Source organism: Uloborus diversus, chromosome 10 (genome assembly GCF_026930045.1).
Source record: "Uloborus diversus isolate 005 chromosome 10, Udiv.v.3.1, whole genome shotgun sequence".
NCBI classification, from domain to species: Eukaryota; Metazoa; Arthropoda; class Arachnida; order Araneae; family Uloboridae; genus Uloborus; species Uloborus diversus.
In genome coordinates this window covers 102,708,787-102,727,070 of record NC_072740.1, presented here as the reverse complement: position 1 = coordinate 102,727,070, position 18,284 = coordinate 102,708,787, and the positions used below count along the sequence as shown (strand labels likewise).

The window sequence follows — 18,284 nt, the reverse complement described above, 5'->3', positions numbered from 1 at the left end:
TAAGGAATTCGCACGGGGGAGGGGGGCTTCTCCAATTCCCCTCCCCCGCCAGAAAACCAGTGAAATGGAATGTTTACGCCTCTTAATAACAATAACTGAATTTTGGAATTTAAAAAAATCCAAACAGGTCTAAATTTAAATTTTTAGTAATGAAACTGCCCTTTTCCACACGTTGAAGGAAAATTTTAGTTTTTTTTTTCTTTTATTTAAGTCTGATTGTTGAACATGCATCATTTGACACAACTTTTATTTTCGAGGTAGACCGTGCAACGCCGGGCAACACATCTAGTTTAAATAAAGTTCTCACTTTTGAAATTCCATAAATGATCTCCAACAAACTTCATGCAGATACTTCTACCTGTCTTTAAAACTAGGGCTCGCTCTTTTTTTTTTACTTAAAGTTTTATTCCCACTAAAGTAATAAGATAATAATAATAAGTATTACTCTTGTTATCTTAATGATTATTAATACTGATAGAAATAATAATTATCATTATTATTTCTATCATTATTAATACTATTGTTATAAAGAAATTTAAATTTGTCATTTCAATCCAAATCTCTTATTTTGTGAATGAGGGAAGCTGTTCAAATGAGGTTCCCAAGAACGTCAAACACGAATCCCATTTTACTTAACTTTTACGCTCAGAAATTATCATTTCATAAGAGTTGAAACTTGAATAAGGTAATTGTAGGTACCAAAAATATAAGCAACTTTCACAACAAAATGTAATTACAAAAAACTTTTAAGTAACATATTTTAGTATGAGTCTTCTAGGATAATGATGGTTTGCATGACACAGACACTTAAAGTGAAAAGGAACCTAACAGTATCGCGTTTACAGAGTCACAAATTTAACACTACCTATCGCATGTCAGTTCGAGTTAGAGCCACAGTAGAGGACAGGCTTCCGTATCCGACATTTTGGTTTCAAGGAAGCTCTGGGTTTATCCTCGTTTCATGCATTGGAAAATACGTTATTATAGTAGCTGGCTCGAACGCGGTAAAAAAATAATGAGCAGTTGCGAAACACTCCACTTTGAGGATATGTAGCAAGAAAACTCATTCCTTAAATTTAATAATAGCTTATTAGGACATGTTTCCTGTAAAGAACAATTGCATTTTCATATATGATTTGCTTTAAATGTGAATAAATGAAATCTTCTCCTGTTATAGACTAAAATAGCCAAACATCAATCAAGCAATCAGGGGCGCCTCGAAGTTAAATTTTTGGGAAGGCAGAAACTCTCAATTTGCCGAATGGAACTCCAAATTTTGCCGAATGATGACAATTTTGTCGAATTGTCAGACAAAATTTGCAAAATAAGAAAATTTTGGGAAGTCACAGTGACCTCCAGTGACCTCCCATCGGGATGTCCTTGCAAGCAACATATCCAAGGCTTAGTTAGCAGTTTTTATAACGGTATTTTGAAGCACATACTAGTGGTATCACTTTTTGGAACCAAAATGTCGGATAAGTTAGCTCGATATAAACAGTAACCTTAGTTCGAGTAAGATAAACAAAGCTAATGGAAGAGATTATGATCTATAAGGTAGTTTAATTGTCTAATACCTAGTCAATAAAGCTGATTTATTTATACACGTCAAATGGCGTCTCTTATCAGCAGCACTGGTTTGTCGAAGACGTCACACAATACCTCCAATCAATAATGGTAAATCAAGAAAAGCAATGACGATTCGTGTTTCATAGTCATCAAAATGCTAAACACATGCAAATATTCGTCTATCTTCAGAGAGTATGCTAAAATAACGTGAGTCAATTATTGTCGACAACACGCATAAAGATGATAATATAGTTGGGATCCTTAAGTGACGGATGAAAACATAAATCTGTGTTAGTGGAGTGAAAGGTGTTATAAATCCAAAATAGGTATTGAGAAAAATAGTATTGAAAAATGCAATGCCTTTCATAGGCATTGCTTTTAGAAATGTAAGTAACACTAATCCCTCTGTGTTTCAGTAATCTATCATAGCTAAGGCATGCAATTTTAATTAGATGTCGAATTTGAAAGCAGAATCAAAAGAGTGGTAACACAAACTGTGTTGCCTAACAATATACAAAACCGGTTCAGACATAGGGCAAATACGTGACCCAAGCGTCGAAAAGATATGGGTTACACCAGACTTCAGACCAGATATTCATTACTAGTTTGATTGAATTCTTGCACATATTGGAAGTTTAGTTTTTGGTATAATAAAGGATGAATGTTGTTGTTGGAGTTTCAAGGGAGCGATGCGCTTTGAGTTAAACTTTATAATCACACCTGGCATAAACACAGCTATGTTCTCGGTTTCAGACTCTCGGCAAAAGCGCGTCTTTTCCTATGGGGTCGAGTTGGGGTTGAACTGTCCCTGTGGCCCCATTTGTCCGAGTCATTTTGGGCATCTAAAACTGGTAAACTGCAAACGCGGTAGGCACGGGGGGCTTCGGGGTGCAATGCAATGCGCTTTGAATTCTTTCTAAATTAAATGGCACATTGAACTCAGACATTTATAGTTAACAGAAAATCTACAAATAAGTTCGATTAACCTAGGTAAAGTTCCAAGCACTGTTGTGGATGTTTCACCCCTCTATATTATTAGCCTACTAGAATCGAAATTCCATCTTTTTCAAACTTCGATACATTTCCGATATATTAGGCGATTCAATAATGCGAATGATAACGACAACGGGTGTCGCGAGTTCTTTCGATCAGCTTGATGGAGCCAAGCTGATAGAATGGCACCACGGTGAAAAATAAGATTTGGCTTTAAAATGTTTTTTAAAAAAATGTTTCATGGTGGAATTTACTTCGATGAATGAAATCTTGCCATTCTGTCATTTTTGTGCACATTGTATAGGTTAAAATCAAGAAACGATTTGAGTGATGTACATAAGCAGATGTAAAAGTTTTATGTGTTTGCAGTTGCCCGTTTTGATATGAATTTGTTTGCTATTTGGCTGTGAAATGCAACATACCGCACTTGAATCTCTTTTAACCTATATATTAGACGTGATAAACTTGACGTCGATTGACGACGATCAATTGAACACAACACATTCACATTGGGGTGTTAAAATCAATTTGATTTTGTTTTGTCAATACAATTCGATAAGTCGATGAGTTATGTGTGTTCAAATAAGTGTATGTAAGCACTTATGTTGTACAACTGAAAGATTTCTATACACGATCGGTCAAGCTAAAGCCCTGAATCGTAGAATAAGTAGCGATACATGCGCTATCTTTGGGCTAAACGATGCTTTCTTCTATGTCTGCTACGGTAAAGTAGCATGTTTTGCTTCTTGAGCGTGGTGCTTCTTGACTGTAAATTGACGTGGCGTTAATTAGAAACCAAAATCAAGAAGCAAAACAAGCTACGTCACTATAGCAGACATAGAAAAAACATAGTTTAGCCCCAAGATGGTGGACGTGTCGTTACTTAAGCTACAATCTAGGGCTTTAGGGCAAGCGCCCAGATACTTAATCGCCCACATACAAGAAATCAGTGCCAGTGTTCCTAATAGCGTATTTACTTCATTAGAATTAACGCAATAAGTTAAAGGATATTTATCTTACCTTGAACAAGCAGACGCAAAGCGCTTCTCTGCTCTCCATTAATTTGGCACTGGTAATCTGCTGAATCTGAGTAGACGACGTTGCGCAAGAAAAGGGCTTCTCCAAGCAGATTCAGATGAGGCTCAGCCTCCCAGACTGTGGTCTGCTCATCGTGAACCTCTACTATCTTACGATAGTCCTTCCACCAAAAGAGACTGCGCACGGGAGTACTTTCTATACCTCCCGTGCAGGGCAGGGTCACATTCGCCCCTGCACGCACAAATACCGGCTCCGGAGGATCCTCTTCTGGCTCTTCTTCAGCTAAAAGGAGAAAAAGTCTCCATTGAAATAATAGAATCATCAAAAACAGCTCTGTTGTAAAAATTTCCCGGCCAAGAAAACCTTTATCTCTTCCCCACAAAAAATAAGGTCTTCATTCTAAACCAAAAACCCTCAGCCTTAAAAAGCTATAATATCTATTTTCCCCGCCAAGTATCTGACAAACTATCATCCTTCCTGTTCTCCTCTTTCATCACACCTACTTCCGTTAGAACCTCCTCCCATCTTCAATAACTCAGAAATATGGATAGGTCCTATAAATTGTTTATCTTGTTTGGCGGGAAGCTTTTCAAACTGAGGTGGTTGCATAGTGAGCAAACAGCTTCCCACCAAACAAGATCAACAATTTAAAGGATCTTTCCATCTTTGCGACCACGAAATAAGTTGTTAAAATCAACCGTAAAATCTAAACACGCCGAAAACTAGGTAGTTATGTAAAATAAAAAATAACAACGTAAAATTGCACAAAATTGCAGATTACTGCGGACGTTACAAGGAAAGCAAAGGAAAATGGAAGCAAGGAAAGTAATTGCCTTTTTTAATACAAAAGAAATGAGCTTATGGATGAAAAGACATCCGATACAATCTTAGGCTTTTGTCGAATATCTTTTCATCCATAAGCTTTGCATTGCCATCTTTTGCATTGTAAAAGGTGGTCCTTGTAACAGCGAAACATTTATGTCTGCAGTAATCTGCAATTCTGTACAATTAAACGTTGTTATTCATTATTTTACTTTTCAAGCACAAAATTATTTATTCAAATCTTTGGTAGGTATGACCGGCTGGGGTAAAAGGGAACAGAATTTAAAATTTTTAATTTCCCTTTCTTCTGGATGAATTGAGAGATAAAATATTGTGTATTGTGTCCAAAGACTACACTCTACGAGAGTAACACGGTACTAAAAATTTGATTTCATAACTGTTTGTTAGCGAATGAAATGATGTTTCCTCTTATCCCAGAGACTAGAGGGTAAATGAGAACCAGGGCCGTGCCGTCCCTATGTGCAAGGTCGTGCTCGCACGACGGCGCAAGAGACAAAAAGGCGCCGAGCTCTACCGATCAAAAATGCTCCAAATGAAGAGAGAAAAAACTCTAACCAAAAAGAAAAATTGAATCCTTCCTTATATCTACCTATTGGCTACGGTGAAATTATACTGCTCAATGAAACAACTAATGCGTTTCGCTGAGAACCTAAAAGGAAAGACTTGTTGTGTCTAAACATGCGATTCAAATGCGCAGTTTTTTACACTGAAAAGAAGTGATTTTAAAAATGCTTATATTAGCATTTTCCTTCTCAATGTGGAGCCGTGAATGCTATTTCGGTATATCTATAAGTCTATAGTACACTAGGTTGAGCATACGAGGCGCAAGAAATTTCCTTTTCCCCATACATAAAAAAATACGGCAAGCACATTTGCATGTTATTTAGATATGCGAAATATTTATATGTTGTAGACAGTAATTTAGGTTAACTTTTTACTTCCAAAATGTAACGACTTCACCATAATTACCCGGTTCTCCCCCCCCCCTTTTATTTAACTGTTTGTGAGTTAAATTCAAAAAAAAAAGCTTTAGAGAGACTACGTCTTTGTTTTAGATATTAAATTCAATGCCTTTTGTAACGGCTCCGTATTTAAGAATTTTTGATTTTACCGGAAATGATTTCAGTTTCCAATTTTAAGGATGAATATTCTTTACTTCAGTTTAGAAATATATTCAGTACTATGTTGTCATGTTTTCACAGGCATAAAATTTTTTAATAATTATTCATAATTTAGAGAGACGTTAACTTTAATATTTAAAATATGTTCTTTTTCCAAAAACACATCATCATATCAAAGGTAAGGTTCGTCAAACCGGCCCCAGCCCGAAAAAACTCGCTCGTTCTTTTTTTTTTTTTTTCCGGGCAGACATACCTGAAAAAACCCACTATCTCGGCAAAGTGGGGTTTTCACAAGTTTCTCCATTTTAAAACATTTACTTCAGAAACAAACTAAATATTGATTAATACGAAGTCCAGAAATAAACATCTTGCTTTCTGGACAGTACATCAAATATTATAAATTTAGACTGCGTAACAGCCATTTTCATTTCTTTTTTTTTAAGTACTTATTAGACTAAAATAAGCAATAATTATTTCAATTTAATTCCAAGATTTTTTTTTTTTTTTTTTAATTGTTGGCGTAAAACCGCTTTGATTAACTGAAACTGGCCATCATTTTTTTAATAGCAGCTCAATGCAAGGTTTCCAAGAGAAAAAGTCAGATTTCAAAAGTCAATTTCGATTCCCCCTCCCTTACATCCGCCCTAACTCGAAATAACTTCGAGATGTGAAGTAAAAAGTACACCAAAATTTAAAACATACAGATTGCGTATATTTTAATAAATTAAATGCCAAACGCGCTTTTTTTTTTTTTTTTTTTTTTCGTTTTACATTTGTCTAACGAAAAAAACCTCAACCCAGGTGTTATCTGTATTTTGCTTGAACGTTACTGCATAAAGGTGTTCAAAAGACATTCGCACAACCGCGCCAAATAGGCTTGGGGTGCCCCCCCCTCCACCCCTGATGAGATCACCCATTTATTTCTTTATTAAGTTGATGTAGGTAGATAATCCCAATTTCTACAATCAGCTTAGCAGTTTTACACCAACAATAATCAAACTGTGGCCTGCAGATCGAATGCTACCCGCTTAAACGTATAAATGTAATCGAACGTTATTTAAAAGAGTAAAAACTGCTGGTATACTTGTTGTCAGTACTTTTTACCACAAAAAAAAAGTTTCTGAAAATCTTTCTAAATTTGATTGCATTATATAGAAGTAGTGTTCATATTCTTCATCAGGTTCATGCAATGAAGAAGTACCTATCATATTTGGAGTTTTGTAAGTTACTAATTACAACCTTTTTTATTATTTTAGCACCTATTACAAAACACCTATTGAAAACCCAAAATATATTACATGCTCGTTTCACTGCATGAACCTTATGAAGAATATGAACTATACTTCTATCTAATGCAATTAAATTGAAGATTTCCAGAAACAATATTTAAATCATGTTTTTTGGTTCAGTAACGGACGTATCATTATGAGATACGTCCGTTACTGAGCAAAAAAAAAAAAAACATTGCTTTTTAAATTATCAAAATTTAATTGCATTATTAAATAGAAGTAGGGTTCATATTCTTCATAAGGTTTGTGCTATGAAAGAAGCATCTTATATATTTAGGGTCTTTATTACGCCTACATTAACTAAACTTTTTTCTTTTTTTTTTAAGTCTGAGTCCAAATTAGAGATAATTTTTGCGACAGTCAATAAAAATCGCTTGAATAACGGAGAAAACATTTCAAACTGTTAGTCTTCAGAGGTTCCAAATTAATTTCTTAATATAGACATTTTAATCAAAAGTTTCAAAATTATGTGTTTCAAACATGTTCCAGTTCCACTGCGCAACACTGCCATAAACCCCATAAATATGATTAAGAACTCATGTAAATTTTAGAAAAGATGTTTTATTACACACGTTAGAGCTGTCAAATGTATGTTTTAATTTACGTTTACTGTCATAGCTATTCATAAATTAATGTTTAACCATTGCTGAAAATATAAAGCTGAACTACTTTTACGAAATGCGTTCTGCCATAAAATTTATCGAGCGTGCAGTAGATGCTGTCAGCCACTCAGTTCTAATTTAGATTTATCGTTTATTGCGTGCTTATGTGTGTGTTTACCTGTTAACTAGAAAAACGAATCTCAAATGCATGTTTCAATTTGTATTTATTTTCCTTATAATAACAGTTTATGCTATAAAATTATGGGAAGACAACAATTGGCTATTTGCTATAAACAGTTACATGAGTCATTTTTCAGTTCATACGGCATTCATACGACAGATGTTTCTCATGTTGTCACATCCACGACTAAAAAGTGTTAATTGGAGATAACTTTTACTTTAATAAGCATTAACATAATTTCCTTCAACCCCCTGTGCTTCATACCTTTTTTATCTTGGTTTATTTTAGTTAAAATTTAGATTTCCTGTTAAGTTGAAAAATGACCCTCAAATGCACATTTTAGTTTGTATTTTATCTTTACTGCAATAACAGTTCATGCTATTAAATAGAGGGAAGATAACAATTTGCCGTTTATTAAACAATTTCATAGGCCCTTTCTTAATTTCTATACGTTCATGAGGAAATGTTGTGGCAATTTTTGAAACAAAAATGCTGGTGAGTAAAGACTCATATCGAAGACATTTGGAGAGTTCCGCGTGTTTCCAAACAATTGTACAGTTCACATCTTATTTTGAAGATGACACTGGAAGAAAAAAAATTTTTAGCTTCGAAATCTAACATTTTTTTTCTTTAGCTGGACAACAAAAGCGAAGTAAATTGTTTTTAATTAGTATCACGTGTCATGTAAAACGTTACTAAAAATATTGTTCACCTTCCCAGCTGATTTTTGGTGGCAATTTAGGTGCTCCCGTTTACCCCATCTGGGGCAAAAGGAAACAGCTGTGTGTCATACTACCTATTTTTGGTGAGATTAAATTTTGATATAAGTTACAATTTTGTGTGCATTTTGCATAAATTTAGTTTGTTGTTAAAAGTTACATCCGATTTCTTTTTTAAATGATTTCAAGAATAATTTCATTTGAAGTATTCAGCGGGTCACATGCGACCTATGGGCGTCAGATTGATTGCTGTTGTCTTCTATTTGTCTTAATGGCACAATTTAGTTCGATATTAAGCCGCTAAAAACATTTATTCGGAATCTAAAATGTAAAAAAAAAGTTCCGTGGTGCAGAACTATATGTTGTGGGCTCCATCCATGGTCAAACGTTAGCTTTGACACTTTTCTGAATAGTACAGAATCCATTTTGAGTAAGAAATTACATTAAATTAAAACGATATGAACTATATCATAGTTAATAACCAATCTAGGTGCTGTTTGACAGGAAATTATGAAAAACTTAAAAAAATCACAAAAAATTTACAACCAAAATATTAGATAACTCGGTAGTATACTTCCAAACATTTTTTTTTAAGTCAAGTGAAGTAAAAACTTTAGGAACGTTAAGCATTTTTGAGGTGGGGAAAAACATTTACTTCGTGACACCGTTACCTCACCGACATTTGGAGTACAGCGCATGCGCGACTTCTTTCAGTTCCTTTACTACTTTGCTTTCATTGGGAACTGCGAACTTTAGTAGCGCTGTCAGCAGCGCGTGAGTCTCATACAGTGTTGGGCATTAATCGAATTTTTTTTCATTTAACTTGTTAATTGATTAAAGAAGTAATTGTAATTTAATAGCGATTATACTATTAATTGCACTTTGCGATTAGTTTAATTGGATTATTGCACATTAATCGTTTCTCACAATCAAAATAATTGCAATTAATTTTTTAACTGTTTTATGACACAATTAAAACTAACAATTAACTTTATAGAGCATCAATAGGTACAGCGCAGGATACAGAGTCCAAGTATTATTCAATTTCGTTTTTAAAGACTTTTTCTGTATTTGTTTTCTCCGTCATAATTTTCACATTGCTTTCGGTTGCCGGGTTAAATTTAACCCGGTGAAACTTTACACATTTCCGCTTGCAATTGTTGCCAGAAACAATGAAATAATAGTAATCATAAAACTAAAGTTTTGTTAATAAATTTCGCACATAAGTTTCAAGGCTAAACCTAAGCAAGCATACATTTGTGGGTTCTAGCAATTTAATCATATAAGCTAAATATAAGCCATTAAAATAAATATTTTTACTTATGCGAGATTCCTCGTGTGCTAACGGCACAATGCAATAGGCCACTCCGCTGTAAAGACGTTTAGAACGGACTTTTGGAAGGGACGTGTGGTAACAGGGCGAGAGACGAAGATATTGGGGGTGGCCAGCGGAAGAAAGGGGAGTGTGTTATGGATTTTGGCCATTAAATTATTATATAAGCTAAATATAAGCCTTTAATACATATGTATGCTTTTTTGTTTTAACTTTTTCGTACAAAAGTTTTTTCGTTTTAAATAATAAAACGAAAAAACTTTGAAATAAAATATTTTAAAAAATTAAAATCTAAAGACTTTTTCATCAGCTTGATTCGCACTAAAAAGTATGAAATAAGTATTTAATTTCTTGATTATACTGCTCAAAAATTACAGTTCATCTTAATATGCTTATATTTACGTTAATGCTAAAGCAGCCAACAAAATAAGTAATTGATTTCTTGATTATAATGCTCAAAACTTTCAGTTCATCTTAATATATTTATATTTACGTTAATGCTAAAGCAGCCATTAAAGTTTAAATTAAAAATTTCATAGAAGAAACACGCGGTATATTCTGTAATTTTTGAGAAGTATAATCAAGAAATTAAATACTCATTTTATTTCATACTTTTTAGTGTGAATCAAGCTGATGAAAAGTCTAGATTTTAAATTTTTAAATAAACTAACAATTAACTTAATGTATCAATAGGTACAGCGCAGCGTATAGAGTTCAAAGTATTATTCGAATTCGTATTTTCGTTCAGTGCTGATTGCTCGCTCGCCGCGGATACTAGTCTCTTCTTGGCAAGCTAGTAATGTTTCTGTTTTAATTAAAGAGTTTTAAGTTTGTATACCATTGTTTTAGTTTAACCCGTAAAAGGGGAGATGAGAAAGAAGGAAATAACAGGGGACGTGAGGTCTCAGAGACCGATCTGTTGTTTTAATTTTTTTTTAATCGTGTAATTAAGATACATTTCTGTAATTTCTCTCAGATATTCTTTGGGCTTTTGTTAGTACGGAAAAAAAATTTAGTTTCTCCCTTTTCTGAGAAAATTTTGCTGGAGCCATAAGATTTTTTGAGAAAAGTCATGTGCTGCAGTAAATAATTTATTACTCGTAATGAAGCCAAATCAATTGCATATTAATTATTTCACTTTAGGTATTTAATGTATACAGTTTAACATCTGCCAACAACATGCGCCAGTATATTATAAAAACCAGTATTTTTTTTAAGAGTTAGTTTTAATTAAAATTCACAAAGCAGTTAACAATTGTTAATTGTAGCAAACTACAACTAACAATCAATTAATTGTTAACAGTAGTAAGTTACAATTAACTATTAATTAATTGTTAACTGTTACCACTACAATTAACAATTAAGAAATTGTCAATTGTAATTTTCCACAATTATAATTGATCGACCGTTAGTTGTTGTGGTTACGTTTACCAATTAATCAATTGTTAATCTTTAAATGTCCATGCAGTTAAAATTTGCCCAACTCTGGTCTCCAAATAATGAGTAAGTAATTTGAAGGAGCGCGAGTTTGATCATAAACCGGGTCAGTGCATTTATTCTCCAGGAGAAAAATTTTTAAGCTTACATAATATTATAGATGAAAAACGTAAAAACTAGCCTGTGGCTGATATTTTACAAATTATAAATTTTAATTCTTGAGATTACAATTAATTTTAAATGAAAATTAAACACACACCACATATACCAAATTTATTTTGTTCCATTTCTGTCGGCAATCCTGTGACTGCCATTTTTTTTTTTTTTTTTTTTTTAATGTAAAGCTTAAAAAACACTATGACCACTTTCCACGCTGTTCTAAGGTTAATTAGTATTTTCTAAAGAAAGACGATACAGAATTCCTAATCTGTGTCGCTATCCCATACCACCCCAACTTCCTCTGCTGTAAATATAAATATGTGTTAAATTCATTTGAAACAGGAAACAAAAATTTCTAAAGAGGAGCAAAGGAAAGAGTTTCAAATTTTAACTCCGGTTTTATTTACATCGTTCATAAAAAGCCTTTAGAATAGTTATATTCAGCGTGCCGTTCTGAAAATTAATTAACTGGTGAAAAAGCAGGAAGGGAAGTGAGTATTATCTTCATCTGAAGCAAGATTTTTTTTTTTTTTTTTTTAATGTGCGTTGTCTCATATTACCCAGCTTTCCTAAAGATTCTTTTCGATAGCTACTTCTTCATGAATCGAGGACAATTTTTAATTGAAATGCATATTTTTACAAAACTCAAGGGACAATTTTTTGAAACGTCAAAACTCTAGGATAATTAGAAATACGGCAGTTGTTTGCTTTTTTCTTTCTTTCTTTCTTTCTTTTTACAATTTTAATCGAGACCGGATTCATATTTGTTTATCTCCCAGACATTCGAAGTTCCTCCAGAAGACACAAAACCCTTAAACATGACTTTAAGAACAGGGTTTAAAGAATTTGCGTTAAGATCATCATGTTTACGCGCGCCAATTAGAAAAAAATGAAAACGATTAAGGCAGTGAGAAGCAACGGGATGTAACTGGACTTTTTTTAATTTCGAGTGAAACGCGTTTAGTTTCTGATACTAGGTAGGCTTTCATTGATTTTTTTTTTTTTCTAAATCATGCTTTATAGCAGCACCCACCAGAGCTACTCTTGGCCTAAAACAGAGGAGAGGTTCTCCTACCATTTGTACTGATTACCTCCAGACTCTGAATTTAGGCATTTACATCCCTTTGCTTCTCAATGCGTCAAATGTCCGACCTCCATGTAATCCCCCCTCCCCCCAGTAATTTACCAACAATGACAATGAATGCTGTTTTACTACTCTACGCTAATGAATCGGGAGGACGAGAAAATTTGTACTTGGATGTGCAAATGATTTGTATATTTTTTATTAATGTTCCAACTATATTTCTAAAAACGCCGAAAATCCCTAAAAATTACCCCCCCCCTCCCCCTTTGTAAGTGGGGTCACCTAGGTAGGGGAAAAGTCTTGTTATCCTTATTTTTCGAAGACGTTATCCGCTTCTGGAGCATATGCACTATAGGTGTGACCTTAAACTAATTACATTTTTATTTAAGTTATTGTTTACGTCAGCTAATTAGAGAGCAGGTATCAATTACCTACCTTCATTAATTCAGTTATTTTAGACCCGCAATATTTCTAAACACGTGCAAAGAAAATTATGTAAAGATATTAAACAGTCTAACGGTAAAATCATTTTGGCAATTTTTGATTAATATTTATGTCAGTAATAATCATTTACTAATAAATTTATTTGACCCTGCCAGAAGTATTAGTTCATATAATTTTCTTCCCTCGTATCAATTATTTGCAAGTTTACTAATTCCATATCCCTCAACGCGGATGTTTTTATGCTCTAAATACACAGAAGCATTTATCCCCTACGAACAAAACACTACTAAAAACAACAAAGTCGAAGTCGACGCTGCCAAAAGTATTCTTTATATACTTTTTTTTTTCATTTGTTTCAATTATTTGCAAGCTTGCAAATTGCATATCACTTATCACGGATATGTTAATGTTTTAAATACAGCTGCATTTATCCTCTACGAACAAGACAAAACTGACAACAACAGTCGATGCTGCCAAAAATACTCTACATAAGTATTTTTTTTTTCTTTTGCCTCAATTATTTGCAAGATTACGAAATGATTACACGTTCTAAATACAGAAGCATTTATTCCCTACGAACAAGAAAACACTAAAAGTAATAAATTCAACGCTGCCAAAAGTATACTTCGTATAATTTTCTTATATTGTTTCAATTATTTGCAAGCATATCACTCATCGCGTATACTTCGATACTCTAAACACAGAAACATGTATCCTCTTCTACCAAGGGCGGATTCAGGGGAGGGTCAAAGGGTCAGCTGACCCCCCAGTGACAAGAATTTTATTATTATTATTATTATTCAAACTTTAAATTTTTAGATATGAAACACTAATACATAATTATATGGAATCAATGTTAACCTTTTTTTGCTTCATTCTGTAGGATTTTTCTTCCCAGTACGTCATAATCCAAAGGATATGAGTTCGTATACTGGGCTACTGCTATTATGAGGTTTTCGGTATAACAGGCTGACCACTGAAACTTGACCCCTCTTTCAAAAAATTCTGGATCCGCCCCTGTCTGCTACGAACACGAAAACACTGAAAATAATCAATTCAACTATGCCAGAGGTATTTTTTTATATTATTTTCTTCAATCGTTTCAATTGTCTGCAAAACTTACATCATTCATCGTGGATATTTTAATGTCCTCTCCTAAATACCGTAAGCAATAATCCTCTACGAACAAGACAAAACTGAAAAGGACCGTCATTTTAATTATGGTTTTTGTTTATGTTCAACGATTAGTGAGCGATTTCCAAGTTTTACATTCTACCTCCCTCCTTTGCATCAGTTATTTAGATCGCTAATATGTACTTTGAAGTATTTTAAAAGGAAATTATGTTAAGTGTAGCAGTCTATAGACAACAGCAACACATAAGATGAAATATCTATAAATATTTTTATCAACATTGTACACTTTGCTAGCAGCCGGTTGTTGTTTAAATCGTTTCTGTAGACTAGGTTCCGCTCATTTCAATTATTTGCAAACTATTAATTGACTTATCATCAATCACAGATTTTGTAATGCCCTAACTCTTAAACATCAATAAATTTATCCTCTATGATCAAAAGCAATATAGGGAAGAACAACACAATATCGAATGTTGTTTTTGTTTAGGTTAAACAATCACAAAACAAATGTCAAATGTTACCTGCCCGCCTATACTCCGATTCCCCAAAGCAGAATACTTGACGATGTTCTGCAACGTAAAATCATTCGACCAAAATTGTTCTGCAAGTATTTCAAGCATTGTACACACAAGTAACCAACGTGACATTTTCCACAAATCGGGAGTCTAAATTAAAATAGTTTCATACAGGAGGGGGGGGGAGTCTGTTTTCAGTTTTTAAAACTTCGAAAAATCAGAGCCTTTTTCTGATTTAGAATATGAAATTTCTGCAGAAAATCAGCATTAACTGATAAATTTCTGCAAATATCTTCCAACTCAAGATAGAATTTTGCACTAATTCTGCAACTTTCTTTAAGTTCAAGTTAAATCTAAAGTTCCGGCAGATGACTGAACGAATTTAACATTTTTCGCGAGCTTTCCGCCGAATTATCATAATTTCCAAGAATTTTAGATTTTCTTCCAATTTAAAGAAATTTGCGCAAAGTTCTTTTTGAGTTAGAAGACATATGCAGAAAATTTGCAGTTACTGCAGCTTTTCTGTAGCTGCAGCTTCTGTCTTCACAGAAATCTGTAGATTTTCTCAGAAACTTTGTCTGAGAGAGAGAGAGAGACAGAGAGAGTTATCCTCTACCTCTGACATTTGAACCAAATTGTTCTGTAGCTGAGGCATCTGTTCTGCGACGTTCGTAGCAAATTTAGTAGTATTCTGCTTTGGGGCTCCGGTTATTTAAAACCTGAAGTAGTTTGAAATATTTACAAAGAAAATTATTAACAGAATATCTTAAACACCTTAACATTTATACACAATAAATAAGGGCAATATTTAGAAGCGGACGCAATTTTGATTTTAGTTTTGTTTATGTCAAACGATTAGAAGCAAATGTCATCACACCTGCCCTGCTCTACTTCAGATATTTGAGCCCTTACTTTTATGCAGTTACAAAGAAAAATCGCAAAATTATTTAACAGTTTGACGTAAGTTAGTGATAATGTTCGATTTAAGTCAGGTTCGTTATTTAGGGGGTTCAATTGCATCCCCCCCAATTTGTACGGAGTTTTCACGCTTCATCCCCCCCCCCTGAAAAATTTGAAATGACTAGCCTGATTTAAAATAACAGGCTGATGCTGATTAGTTGCTTTTCTTCATTTCAATTTTCATTATTTGCAAATTTATAGGTTGCATATCATTCGACACCGATGTTTTGACATTTTAAATGTTTTAAGAGGCTGTACATAAATGATGTCACACTTTTTCACCATTTTGACACCCCTCTCCCCTGAGTCACAGAGTGTCACACTTCACTCCCCCCCCCCCCCGTGTCTCATGTCACGCTATTTTTCATTAACATATTCTTATTTTTAAAAAAACGTGATGTCTCACTTCTTGTTACACCTCCCTCCCCCCTCAAAGTGTGACATCATTTGTTGACAGCCCTTAACATCATTCTCAACAAACAAGGGCAATATTGTAATGCAAACATATTTATAATTAAAGTTTTACTGGGGCGAAATGATTAGAGGGTAAACTATACCACCCCAACCGAGGTCTTTTACTTCAGATATATAAGCCCTTAATTTAATGCTTTAGTAAAGAAAAGTATGTAAATTATTTATTTCTCCAATGTCAGCAGGTTACTGGTAATATTTCATTCGAATTTACATCTACGTTAATCACTTACGGTTAAAGACTGATGCTAGAAAAAAATATTTCCTTATTTACTTACCGCCCTTTACTTCAATTATTCGCACATTTTTAGGGGTTGTATGTTTTAAAATTCTCAATACCTGACCGTTTACATTCAATAATAGACAAAGGTTTTATGCTGAAGCGGGCCCAATTTCGATTTTGGTTTTATGTCAAGTGTAGAAAGCAAAAATCAAATCTTGTCCGCCCCAATTATTATAAGTGATTGAACACTAATACTGAAACATTACCAAAAAAAATGTCTTCAAAATCATTTAACATTCCACAGTGTAACAGGTAAATGATAATTTTTGATCACTATGTTTATCGATATTCGCATTTACAATAACTGATCGATGCTGTCAAAAAAAAAAGGTGTTCTTATTTACTTCTTTTAATTTATTTCAATTAAATGCAAACTAAAACCTGTCATTTATCATGAATGTTTCAACATGTGAAATGCCTTATCGTTTTTACTCAATGCACAAGGACAATATTGTGAAGCGGACGCAATTTCGTTTTTAGTTTTGCCCATGTCAAACGATTCCAGTGTATCTGTCAAATCATACCCGCCCTTTTTTACTTCAGGTAGTCGGGCCCTTACTTTGAAACCTTAACAAAGAAAATTAATGCAGAACTCTGTAATACTACAGTGTACAGGTTAAAATATATAAAGTTTTAACTAAATTTATCGTTATTCATCATTTACGATAACACCTCGACGCTGTCAAAAATGTTTCCCTACTAAACGCTTCCTTTTATTTCAATTACTTTCAAGCTTACAGGTCATTTATCGCCGATATTTTAATACATTCACATATACTCAATAAACAAAGGCAATATTGTGAAGTGGACGCAATTTCGTTTTCAGTTTTGCATATGTCAAACGTAACGAAAACAAATTTCTAATCATACTCGGGCTCTCTTTTACTTCAGATGTTTTGACAATTACTTTGAAGCATTAACAAAGACATTTATGTAAAGTTATTTAATATTATCAAGTTAACAGGTAAGTCATAATTTCTTCCTCCTATTTTATCGATATTGATCACTTCCGATAACAGATCGATGCTGTCAAAAAATGCTCTCTCTCTTACTTGCCTTCCTCTATTTCAATTACTTTTAAACTTACAAGCTATCTGTCATTTATCACATATGTTTTAATACCTCAACATTAATACTTAATAAGTAATGGTAATGTTGTGAAGTAGAGGCTATTTCAACTTAGTTTTGTTTCTGTCAAAATGTTTGAAAGCATATGTCAAATCATTACAGGTGGTTGGGTTCTTATTTTGAAGCCTCAACAAAGACAATTATGCAAAAGTGTTTAATGCTCTATCGTCCACAGGTTAATGATAATTTCTTATTACAGGGAAACCTGTGTAAGTTGATCACTTGCAGTGCACTACTTTAATGGTCCAACTTAAACAGGTGGTCAATTTATAAAGGCTGAATTATATGGTACAGATCTAATTCTGTGCCTAAAAATAGCGGTCAACTTAGACAGGTGGTCAATTTTACAGGTTTTGCTGTAATATTTTTATCGATACTAATCACTAGCGATAACAGATCGATGCTGTAGAAAAAAAATACTTGGTCTCATTCACCGACAAACTAAAAAAAAAAAAAAAGATTGCATATCATTGATGGCGAATAATTTAATATCCTGAACACCTCAACCTAATCGTCTCTGAACAAGTGCAGCATTGTGAGGAAGCGGACACAAAACAAAGCCACCATTCTCAACCGAAGCGGCGGACAGAAACATCGATCGGCACCCGGCATCTTATCGATCCAGCTCGGCATAAGAGAATTGTCGACGAGGAAGACAGCAAGAGACAGGCGAAGGAAAAGGAACTTACCGCCGCCGAAGAATTCCGCGCGCGCCACGGCCAGCCAAGCAGCTGCCCAGAGCCACCTCATCCCTCCTCCGCCACCGACGCAACTGACGTTTGCCCGTGGCGCCGGCGCCAAAGCTAGAGAAGCGCCACCCCTCGCCTGAAGCGCGAAACAGGCCACTCGCCGGGGAATTAGGTACTAAGGGAACTGAAGCTGCTTCGGGGGGCGTATACACTGTGAATTGTGTATGATTAAGCTGAGGAGTTCGGGAGAAGTGAGTTCTGTTTGGGGAAGGAGGGTGCTTTTGAATCATTTTCT

At 34.1% G+C, this 18,284-nt stretch overlaps 1 protein-coding gene across 1 annotated transcript in view; it reads right to left on the bottom strand.

The window, feature by feature from the left end:
• The window catches only part of LOC129231248 (tyrosine-protein phosphatase 99A-like), a 161,990-nt gene extending 143,934 nt beyond the window's left edge, over positions 1 to 18,056 (bottom strand). The window contains exons 1-2 of the mRNA XM_054865527.1: positions 17,990 to 18,056; positions 3,580 to 3,879 (exon numbers count right to left, since the gene is read on the bottom strand). Coding sequence (XP_054721502.1) covers positions 3,580 to 3,879; positions 17,990 to 18,050 — 361 coding nt within the window. The 5' untranslated portion in view covers positions 18,051 to 18,056. The remainder of the gene's footprint in view (positions 1 to 3,579; positions 3,880 to 17,989) is intronic.
• Between the last annotated feature and the right edge of the window lie 228 nt (positions 18,057 to 18,284).